Source organism: Mesoplodon densirostris, chromosome 14 (genome assembly GCF_025265405.1).
Source record: "Mesoplodon densirostris isolate mMesDen1 chromosome 14, mMesDen1 primary haplotype, whole genome shotgun sequence".
In the NCBI taxonomy this organism is placed as follows: Eukaryota; Metazoa; Chordata; class Mammalia; order Artiodactyla; family Ziphiidae; genus Mesoplodon; species Mesoplodon densirostris.
The window spans coordinates 31361315-31373557 of record NC_082674.1 but is presented as its reverse complement, the minus strand read 5'-3'; the positions used below and the strand labels follow the sequence as shown (position 1 = coordinate 31373557).

Below are 12243 nucleotides of genomic sequence, written 5' to 3'. Positions count from 1 at the left end.
AACTCTTTTCTAAGGATTTGAGGTTGGGAAACCTGGCTCTACCACTAGCTTCTGTATGATGCTGGGCTGATTGATCACTAGCTTCTCCGGGTCTCCTCTTCCCTGTGAAACAAAGACTTTATCTAGTTGATCTCAGTGCTCTCTTTCAGAAAATTAAACAATGTTCCCTAGCTCGATTTTTAAAATTTTCTAGTTAAAAAATAATAATAATCAGTCTTTTAAGATATAAATGATTAGTAAAACCTGCCAAAGTATTAAAAAAAATTTTTTTAATGATTTTCGTTTCCCTTTTTCTCAGTTAGCTGATTCTTTCTCCTTTTTGAAAAGTCTGGCTATTTGGAATCTTGGCAAATAAAAATGATTCCTGCTCTGCCATCCACACCCAACCACACTTTTGCTTGTGTAGCTTATTTCTCCCTTTCTTTCATTTTTTACCAACATAGGGTTCATTCTTCAGAACAACACTGTTTAGCAACTGCTTTTGCCTCTCTTCAAGCTTTTCAGCAAAGCGTAGAAAGCTTGCCTTCCTTCATACCAACTACAGTTATTTTGCTCCAGTTAGACTCTATTTCAGGTGATGGGTCATTAGAAAGAACTAAAAAGAAACGGCAGCCGTCTGCAGAGAATTAGTCTCCCCAGGCATATGCTGTTTGTTTTTAAAAGAGCTGAGGCTTATAGTACAACACAAGGAAGTATATCTTTTACTAGGCTTCCAATGAATTAGAAGGAGATTGTAGACCCTTAACCTGAGGGTCGATGGGTAGACTTCAGGGTTATTGGTGAAGCCATTGAAATCACATGTATTTTAAAGGGAAGATTCATAACTTTTATGATTTTCTCAAGGAACCTAAAAGTTAAAAGTCACTGTTGTAAAGTTGCTGCTGTAAAGTCACTGTTGTAAAGTAAAGCTGTGGCCTCTGTGCACTGATTTTCACAGTTACTGTTGCCTGGACTTTTGGCTGATCTAATTCACAAGTTGATTGACTCTGGAAGGGTTTTCTGCAATATTTTTGATATATTTATATATCAAATGTGTTTGATATATATATATAGAATATACTTATATAATATATGAATATATATAATACATATATATCTGAAATATATATAAAATATATTTTATATGATAGATAAAAGGGGAAGGAAAGAGAAAAGTTAAAAGTTGCTTCTCTCGGCCTTTCCAGCAGGGGCAGGAGCCTGCTCTTTGGGTCATTGTTCAAGCAAAAAGTGCTTCTAGTGAGCCTGTATTTTCTGAGAGACTGAAGGAAAAAAGTTCATTTCAGCACATTAAATGTGAACATCTGTGTTATTAAATCAAATCAAGACACCCACCTAGTTCCCAGGCATATTTTCTTCAATAAGGTATAACTATCCTGATTTTTACCTTTCTTTCAGGGGTTAGCAAATCAGTCATCAAAACAATGTCCGTTATGGATTTTGAAAAGGTTAATCTTGAATTAATCGAGGCCTTGTTAGAGTGGATTGTGGATGGAAAGCACTCCTACCCTCCAGGTAACTGCAGCCTGTCTTAAGTGTGAGACGGCAAAGGGCAGGGAGTCTACTTCCTGAGATGGTGGGGATTGTGGGGACAGCCTCTCTTCCTGGAGCCCTCGCCCCGGTTCCTCACTTTTTCACCCCCAGTTGTGTGTACAGTTGCTTATTAGGTTTTTCAGGAGGAAATTTTACCGTTTACCTTTTGAGGAAGTTTTACCTTTTACCCACCAAGCAAAAAGATGTTAACAATACAAAGTCCAAAATGAAGAAGGCTGAAAAGAAGGCCTGGGTGTCCACATGTCAACACTCAGTCCCTGGCTAAATGGGAGTCTAATAATGAGTGTTTGAATCATGTGAAGACTCTATACCTGGAGGCCACAGGGCAATGGGGTTAAGAGAACAGGCTTTGGAAAGTCTGATAAAATTCCCTGCTACTCCGAGCTCTGTAACCTTGGATAATAAAGTCCTTATCTTTTCTATGCCTCAGGCTCCTTGTTTGTAAAGTGAAGACAATAATAAATCCTCTATGTTGAGGATTAAAAGAAACCATATACAAAGCGCTTAGCACAGTGCCTGACATATATTTAATGCCCAGTAGCCACTACCCCTAACAATATTATAGTTATGCTAGTATATTTATCATTGTTATTATGATCACTGTTACTACTCCTCCTCCTCCTCCTGTTATAACACAGAGCAATCCCTACTTTCCCCTTGCTCGGTGTCTTCCCAGTGACCTTTTACCTCATTTGTAGTCCGTTATCTCCAGAATGAATGTCCCAGATCTTCTCATAACTGAATCCTTCACATCATTCAGGTTTCCAACAAATGTCTTCTCTTCAGAGGAGTCTTCTCTGACCACCCTATCTGTTGTCTCTCCCCTCACTCTATCACAATATCCATAAATGGTTTTCATTTTCAATGTAGCACTTAACACTATCCAAAATTATAGTTCTGCTTACTGATGGTCTCCTTCAGTAGAATGTAAGCTCTTTAAGAATAAGAATTTCTTGTGCACCACTGTATTCCTCAGACCCTAGAACAGAACCTGGAATCCTTAGGTATGGAGTAAATATTTGTTGCATGAATAGATGCAGCCATTGTTGAGTGATAATTAAGTGGAATCATAGATCAGAAAACTACATTATATGCTCATTACACAGTGCTTAATGACTGCCCTCTTCTGATTAGATCTTAATCATTATGTGGTATTTTCTAAGGAAACATGTGAGCCACATAAAATTATTGAAGTGCCTTGTTTCTCATTCCTTGGCAAGTAGCCATTGTTGGCTAATGCATTATCACTGGATTGAATATCTTATTTCATCCCAAAGGAAAAGACTATTACTGAAAAAAATGAAGTATACCAGCCAAAAAGAAATGTTAGAAAATTATCTGAATTCAAAGCAAAGTTGATGTAGTGATTAGGCAGTTGGTGATATATTTGTGAATATTAAAGATATCCTTGATACAGATGGCCAAGCCATGAGGGCAGAGTAGATCAGAAGGCACATAAAAATACAAATTTTTTTTTCCATCCATATAGATTATTTTACCACTTAAATTTTGTGCTACTTTAGTAGAGAGAAGCATGGGGTATGTAATGGAAAAAGCATGGATCTGGTACCAGAAACCCTATATTTGTTTTCATACTCCCCTCTTATTAAGTTCTGTGACCTGACCATGTTACTGAGTCACCTTAAGGGTACTATTAATCTTCTTAACGGGTGGTTATGAGGATCAAATGAGATAATATATGTGAACATTCTTTGTAAACTAGGAAGTACAGTATTAAAACCAACCTTGAAAGATAATCTTTTGTCCTTCTTCAGAGTTCAATTTTTGTAATACTTTAGTTTCCTTATTTATTTAGTGGGGAGAAGAACCACGATAAAATATTGGTCATGAGTTCCTTGTGGGCAGATCTTTGTTTTATATTCCATTGTACCTAGCACAAAGCTGACAAAGACACCCAGTAAATATTTGTGGGATTAAAGGCGGGGTTAGGGAAGACAGTGTCAGTTTCCTCTGTGAATAAAGCACAAAAGGAGGTGACTATTGCTGAGTGACTGCTCTTGGCACAGAAATACACTATAATCAGTTATCACTGTTTATTTTCTTTAATGTAAAATTTTAAAGCCCATAAACCATTATTATGGCATGGTAAGTTAATCTACTGCTTCTTCAACACATATCTAAATTTAGATTACCAGATTGGCTGGCCAATTATAGTTTCTTTTCCTCATTTCCAATAAAATGTTTATGGATTTTATTTACTAATGGGGAGAAGAGTCTTCCTGTCATATAAGATTAGAAGTATAACTCTTTCTATAGAAACAGAATGTCAGTGGCCAGTGCACTGAAGAAGTATGTTTAAAGAGCTTTGCTAATGATTCTTGTATCACGTAAGGCATTATATTTTTCTACACATCATTTCTTTTTCTGTTTTCGAAAGATATAGTACCTCATTCATTCTGTAGTTATTAAGTCAGAAAATATATTCTAAAAGTTTGTTTTCCATTTAGTTCCCTGGGGACTTTACAAAGAAAAGAAAATTGATTGTGAAAAATCTCAGATTATTACATTTTTCATTTAAAATTAAAATCTGTATTAGTTTTTTCTTTTTCACATCTCTCAGATTGATTCTTTTTATATATCCAGGTGCTATACTTGTATTTTTACCGGGACTAGCAGAAATCAAAATGCTTTATGAACAGCTACAGTCTAATTCTCTATTCAACAACAGACGTAGTAATCGGTAAGTTAATTGCTTTCTATATTCTTAATCATCTATTGCAGTTATGTGTGAAAATGAATAACCAGAAAGATCTCTTTGACTGTCATCACCTTCTTTCAACCCTGGTGTCACTGCTCAAAAATATGTTTGTTTATGCCAGCTGGGAATAGACAAAGCAGTTTGTTCCAGGGAGTCAGTCATTTCCATTCCATTATATAAAAATGTTTCTCTTCACTTAGCGTAGTGACTCAGCAAAATGGCATGTGCAGTTAACCCTAGAACAACACGGTTTGAACTGCATGGGTCTACTTATACATGGATTTTTTTCAGTGGTACATACTATAGTACTACATGATACATGCTTAGTTAAATCCATGGATGCAGAACCACAGATACAGAGGAACCACATACACAAAGGGCCAACTATAAATTATACATGGATTTTTGACTGCACAGAGGATTGGTCTTCCCTAATCCGCGTATTCTTTGAGGGTCAACTGTAATTTCAGTTGCCAGATACTGGGGATTGGAGAAGCCAGTGTTAATAACAACAAAGAAATGCTACCATTTTGAGAAAAAATAATTTTCAGTGGTTCCTATTCCAGTAGTAAGACAGACTGGGTATGTCTTCATATCTAAGGGGACACTACTTGACAGATGAACACCCCCTAGAAATATAAGACTGAAGTTTCTTAGCATACATGACTGTCTCTGTCTCTCTTTCTCTGAATTTAAAGGTAGGGAAAAAAATGATTCTTTGTTGGTTAGTGTGCTCCAGGCTTGTTACTTGTAGAATGTCAACTATTTAGTCCTCTTGATTATTTACTAGTGAATTACACTCCAGTTTTTCCCAAGTTGATGCAAGGTTTTTTTTTTTTTTTTTTTTTTTTTCTTTTTGCGGTATGCGGGCCTCTCACTGTTGTGGTCTCTCCCGTTGCGGAGCACAGGCTCCGGATGCGCAGGCCCAGCGGCCATGGCTCACGGGCTCAGCCGCTCCGCGGCATATGGGATCCTCCCAGACCGGGGCACGAACCCGTATCCCCTGCATCGGCAGGCGGACTCTCAACCACTGCGCCACCAGGGAGGCCCTGATGCAAGGTTTTTAGTTCATAGAACTGAGTAAATATTTTAAGGGTCAGAAAGAACTTTCCCATTTAGAAGACCTGGGCCTTGAGGACAGGTTGTGGAGAAGCTGCTGATTTTTGGAGTCACATTGTTAGTTTTAATAGAAATTCACCCATTATAACCCAATTTCAGTGTTTTGTACTAGAACACTAAATACTTTTTTTTTTTTTTTTTTAGATGTGTTGTTCACCCACTTCATTCATCTTTATCCAGTGAAGAGCAGCAGGCTGTGTTTGTAAAACCTCCTCTGGGTGTAACTAAGATTATAATTTCCACCAACATTGCTGAGACATCCATCACTATCGATGATGTTGTCTATGTCATTGATTCTGGGAAAATGAAAGAAAAGAGGTATCCTCTTTTGGTGATGTAAGAGAGGGGCTAACGATGCCTCATTTGGAGCAACACAGCTGTTAAAGGCTAATGCTATTAAGCTACATGGATTACGTTTGAAAAAATACTTTATGAAAACTCTCTAGATATGAGTGATTCTGTAGCTAGGATCATGAATCTTATATTCAAACAGAGGTAGAAATTTTAAGTTTTTACCTTAGAAATAATTATTTTTCCTCTTTTTCTTATATGCTTTACATGTGCTTGAATGAAAAAGAATTGGTATGGGAGGTGATGGATATGTTAATTACCAAAAGGTTGGTAATCATTTCACAATGTATACATATATCGAAACGTCACATTGTACACCTTAAATATATATAGTTTTTATTTCTCGAAAAAAAATTTTTTTTAAATTGAATAAAGAAACTGTATGTAGTATATAGTACAGAAACCATTTAAATTAGCACAAAGTGCTCCCACCAGGGACTCAACTACCCCAGAACATGCGGGACACTGTCCTTCTACAGAAGTAGGATGGTTCATCTATTCTTTCCATGCTAAGTAAAATTTTGGCCACATTTTTATAAAGTAGCTGCTTTTTACCTTTTCTTTTACTTTATAGATATGATGCCAGCAAAGGGATGGAAAGTTTAGAGGATACTTTTGTCTCTCAAGCCAATGCCCTGCAAAGAAAAGGTCGAGCAGGTCGTGTTGCATCTGGGGTCTGCTTCCATTTATTCACCAGCCATCACTTCAGTCACCAGCTTCTAAAGCAGCAGCTACCAGAAATACAGAGAGTGCCCCTGGAACAGCTCTGTCTCAGGTACATCTTGATCCTTGTGTTCTGCTTCCGAAAGGTCCCAACGTTTCTCACCGTAAGTTCCATGTTTTCGTTTTCTTAGTAGAAGATGTTTTGCTAAGCGTGGACTTGGATGAACTCATTCATTTGCAAAGAAAGAGCCCTTCAGTGTTGCCTTACCATTCCTTTTAACTTTATACACATAAAGATCTCTTGCATTGCAGAGGATGGCCCTAAAACAGCTTAAGAATACATTTATTAGTCAGGAAAGTCATCTAACTTATCAAGAAATTTCTGCTAGGGCAACACCAATATTAAATCATCTCAGGGGGAAATCTACACCCTCATTATCAGTTAGAACAAATTGAACAAAAGCAATTTGAAAACAACATTATTTACCTGATGAACAAACAAAAGAACAAATATCATAAAATAGGATTTAACGAATGAATGATTAAACTCAGTGTTATTGAAGCTGGAGAACCTTTGGTTCAACCTTTCTGAAACTTTGCATAGCGTATATAAGAACTCTAAAACTATCCATGCTCTTTGACCGAGTCATTATTTTGAGGGAGTATGCCCATAAAATGTTTACCCAAAGGGAAAAAAGTTACTTGTACAAAGATGTTACAGCTCTTCTTTTATCCAATAGGTGTATTTTGAGAGCTTTCCATTACATTAGTAAAAATGTAAAGGAATTATAAGTGAAATAAATAAACTTTATATAAGATTTTTCTCTTTCAAAAATTGCCTAAATTCATAATTTAAAACAGCTTTTCAAGAGCTGTCACAAGGCAGGACACAATGCAGGTTAATTTTATAAACGATTATTATGCAGTTTCAGATGTGGGAAAGAGAGTAGGTGGATCATTTGAATTTTATTTCATGATTTGAACCCACTGTTATAGAAAAAAGCATTTTGGAAGTGTATAGAGAGAAATTTATTCTGAATCTCAGTAAATTTCAGAATCTGAAAGTGTTTCTGTAACTTATTGCTAGGAGAAGTAAAAGACATAAGAGATTTTTTAAAAATTTATTTAAACTGGCATTGTTTGGTTTATGAAAGCATGTATTTGGGAAATTATAAATTATTTTCATGCACAGAAGCTTACCTCTTTGTGTCATCCCACCAGAAATAAAAATGACAAATTGTTTTGTTTTCTTTTTTCAGAATTAAAATTTTAGAGATGTTTAGCACTCATAATCTCCAATCTGTGTTCTCTCGGCTCATTGAACCCCCGCATGCTGATTCTCTCCGTGCCTCAAAAATACGATTACGAGACTTGGGAGCATTAACTCCAGATGAAAAACTGACCCCTCTAGGGTATCACTTGGCTTCTCTGCCCGTAGATGTGAGAATCGGAAAGCTAATGCTGTTTGGGTCTATCTTCCGCTGTTTGGATCCTGCTCTCACCATTGCTGCGAGTTTAGCTTTTAAGTCTCCTTTTGTAAGTAAACAGCATTCATCTGAACTGGAGTCTGTAAGTCTCTAAGGGGACCACGGGGGCTTCAGGGTTATGTGAGCCCCCTAATACTTTTCTTGTGAGTATATTATAGGTGAATCTTTCAGGGCACAATGTCTCTTAACTTTTATTGGATCCTCAAAGAAATCCATGCCCCAAATAAAGATTAAGAACTAGAGAGCCAGCTTATTTAAGTCATCTAAATGTGCTTTTTATGTATCTGCTTTACTTGCTCATTATAGGAAAACCAGAAAAGCAAGCAAGCAAAAAGTGCCCCTGCCTGATTTTAAAAAACAATAAATATATTGGACTACTTTTTTCAACAGCTTTATTGAAATATAATTCACCCATGTAAAGTGTACAGTAGTTTTTAGTATTGTGCAGTCATCACCCTAGTCAGTTTTAGAACGTTTTTAATCACCTCATTAAAAAAAACCTCTTAGGGGCAGGCCAGGAATAAAGATGCAGACGTAGAGAATGGACTTGAGGACACGGGGAGGGGGAAGGGTAACCTGGGATGAAGTGAGAGACTGGCATGGACATATACACACTACCAAATGTAAAATAGATAGCTCGTGGGAAGCAGCCGCATGGCACAGGGAGATCAGCTCGGTCCTTTGTGACCACCTAGAGGGGTGGGATAGGGAGGGTGGGAGGGAGACGCAAGAGGGAGGAGAAATGGGGATATATGTATATGTATAGCTGATTGACTTCGTTATACAGCAGAAACTAACACACCATTGTAAAGCAATTATACTCCAAAAAAGATGTGACAAAAACAAAAAACCACCTCTTAGCTGTCACTCTCCTATTTCCCTCCAACCCCCCCATCCATTCCATTCATAGATAACCACCAATCTCCTTTCTGTGTTCATAGATTTGCCTCTTCTGGACATTTCATATTAATGAAACAATATAATATATAGTGTTTTGTGATTGGCTTCTTCACTTAGCATAATGCTTTTAAGAGTCATCTATGTTATAGCATGTATCAGTGCTTCATTCCTTTTATGGCCAAGTAATATTCCTTTGTATGGGTATACCACATTTCATTTATCCATTCAGCACTTGAAGGACATTTGGGATTGTTTCCACCTTTGGCTATAAACGTTCATGTACAAGTTTTTATGTGAACATATGTTTTCACTTGTCTTGGGTGTATACCTAGGAGTGAAATTATTGGGTCAAATACTATTTAACTTTTTGAGGAACTTCCAGACTCTTCCAGAGTAGTGGCATTTTACATTCTACCAGCATTTTATCAGGATTATAATTTTTCCACATCCTTACTAACACTTGTTATTATCTGACTTTTTTATTATAACTGTTTTAGGTTGTGTGAATTTGTGGCTTTAGATCTGTATTTCTCTAATGGCTAATGATATTAAACATCTTTTCAGTTTCTTATTGTCCATTTGTATATCTGTCAAGAAATGTCTATTCAGATAGTTTGCCCATTTTTAAATTGGGTTATTTGTCCTTTTATTATTGAGTTATAAGAGTTCTTTATATATTCTGGATATAAGTCCCTTAACAGATACATGATTTGCAGATATTTTCTCCTGTACTATGGGTTGCCTTTTTCACTTTCTTGATCTGTTCTTTGAAATAGAAAAGTTTTTATTTGTATGAATTCCAATTTATCTAGTTTTTTGTTGCTCGAGCTTTTGTTGTTGTCATGGTTAAGAATCCATTGCCAAATCCAAAGTCTTGAAAATTTATCCCTATGTTTTTTCCTAAAAGTTTTTATAGTTTTAGCTCTTACATTATGGTCTTTGGTCCATTTTGAGTTAGTTTTTGAATATAATGTGAAGTAAGAATCCAGCTTCATTCTTTTGCATGAGACTGTCCTGTTGTCCCATCACCATTTGTTGAAAAGACTATTCTTTCCCCACTGAATGGTGTTAGCATTCTTGTCAGTAATCAACTGACCATAAATACATGGGTTTATTCCTGGATTCTCAGTTCTGTTCCATTAAGTTATATGTCTATCCTTAGGCCAGTTCCACACTGTCTTGATTCAAAATAACTCTAGTTTTGTAGTAAGTTTTGAAATCGGGAAGTGTGAGTCCTCCAACTTTGTTCTTTTTATTAGTGTCTTGAGGATTTTTACATTCATAAGAGTTATTGGTCTGTAGTATTCTTTTCTTGTGATGTCTTTATCTGGCTTTGGTATCAGAGTAACACTGGCCACATAATGATTTGGGAAGTGTTCCCTCCTCCTTTATTTTTTTGAAGATTTTGTGAGAATTAATGTTAAGTCTTCTTTAAATGCTTGGTAGAAATCAGCAGTGAAGCCACTTGGTCTTTTCTTTGTGGGTAGTTTTTTTTTTTTAAATTAATTCAACCTCTCCACTTCTTATAGGTCTATTCAGATTATGTTTCTTTTTGAGTCAGTTTTGATCATTTGCTTTTTCTAGGAATTTGTCCATTTCATCTAAATTACCTAATTTATTAATATATAAACATAGTATTTTATAGTCCTTTTTATTTCTGAGAGCTTGTTAGTAATATCCCCTTTCATTTCTGATTCTGATAATTTGAGCCTTCTCTATTTTTTTTTTTTTTTTTTTTTTTGCGGTTCGCGGGCCTCTCACTGCTGTGGCCTCTCCCATTGCGGAGCACAGGCTCCGGACACACAGGCTCAGCAGCCATGGCTCACGGGCCCAGCTGCTCTGCAGCATGTGGGATCTTCCCGGACCGGGGCACGAACCCGCGTCCCCTGCATCGGCAGGCGGACTCTCAACCACTGCGCCACCAGGGAAGCCCCTCTCTCTCTTTTTCTTGATCATTTTAGCTAAAGGTTTGTCAGTTTTGTTGATCTTTTCAGAGAACCAGCTTTTGGCTTCATTGGTTTTCCCTACTGTTTTTCTGTTCTCTATTTTATTAATTTCTGCTCTTTGTTTCTTTCCTTCTGTTTGTTTCAGTTTTAGTTTGTTCTTCATTTTCCAATGTCTTAAGGTGGAAGTTTATTGATTTGAGATCTTTCTTCTTTTTTAGTATAGACATATACAGCTATAAATTTTCTTCTATGGACTGCGTTAGCTGCATTCTATACGTTTTGGTATGTTGTGTCTTCATTTTCTTTTTTTTTTTTTTTTTTCTGATTACTTTAAACTTTAACGTTTTATTTTTTTAATAATATTCTTTTAATGATTTACTTTTTTTTAAAATTTTACAAATTTAATCAGTTATACATATACATATGTTCCCATATCCCCTCCCTTTTGCGTCTCCCTCCCACCCTCCCTATCCCACCCCTCCAGGCGGTTACAAAGAACCGAGCTGATCTCCCTGTGCTATGCGGCTGCTTCCCACTAGCTATCTACCTTACGTTTGGTAGTGTATATATGTCCATGCCGCTCTTTCACTTTGTCACAGCTTACCCTTCCCCCTCCCCATATCCTCAAGTCCATGCTCTAGTAGGTCTGTGTCTTTATTCCTGTCTTACCCCTATGTTCTTCATGACATTTTTTTTCTTAAATTCCATATATATGTGTCAGCATACAGTATTTGTCTTTCTCTTTCTGACTTACTTCACTCTGTATGACAGACTCTAGGTCCATCCACCTCATTACAAATAGCTCAATTTCATTTCTTTTTATGGCTGAGTAATATTCCATTGTATATATGTGCCACATCTTCTTTATCCATTCATCCGATGATGGACACTTAGGTTGTTTCCATCTCCGGGCTATTGTAAATAGGGTTGCTATGAACATTTTGGTACATGTCTCTTTTTGAATTATGGTTTGCTCAGGGTATATGCCCAATAGTGGGATTGCTGGGTCATATGGTAGTTCTATTTGTAGTTTTTTAAGGAACCTCCATACCGTTCTCCATAGTGGCTGTACCAATTCACATTCCCACCAGCAGTGCAAGAGTGTTCCCTTTTTTCCACACCCTCTCCAGCATTTATTGTTTCTAGATTTTTTGATGATGGCCATTCTGACTGGTGTGAGATGATATCTCATTGTAGTTTTGATTTGCATTTCTCTAATGAGTAAAGATGTTGAGCATCCTTTCATGTGTTTGTTGGCTGTCTGTATATCTTCTGTGGAAAAATGTCTATTTAGGTCTTCTGCCCATTTTTGGATTGGGTTGTTTGTTTTTTTGCTATTGAGCTGCATGAGCTGCTTATAAATTTTGGAGATTAATCCTTTGTCAGTTGCTTCATTTGCAAGTATTTTCTCCCATTCTGAGGGTTGTCTTTTCGTCTTGTTTATGGTTTCCTTTGCTGTGCAAAAGCTTTGAAGTTTCATTAGATCCCATGTGTTTATTTTTGTCTT

At 36.7% G+C, this 12243-nt stretch overlaps 1 protein-coding gene across 7 annotated transcripts in view; it reads left to right on the top strand.

Annotated features, from left to right (window-relative positions):
• DHX57 (DExH-box helicase 57) overlaps positions 1-12243 on the top strand; it is a 62245-nt gene that overhangs the window by 34779 nt on the left and 15223 nt on the right. For all 7 annotated transcript variants that reach the window (XM_060117019.1, XM_060117024.1, XM_060117022.1 and 4 more), the window contains 5 exons: positions 1396-1512; positions 4156-4252; positions 5534-5707; positions 6315-6515; positions 7663-7939. In XM_060117019.1, coding sequence (XP_059973002.1) covers positions 1396-1512; positions 4156-4252; positions 5534-5707; positions 6315-6515; positions 7663-7939 — 866 coding nt within the window. The remainder of the gene's footprint in view (positions 1-1395; positions 1513-4155; positions 4253-5533; positions 5708-6314; positions 6516-7662; positions 7940-12243) is intronic.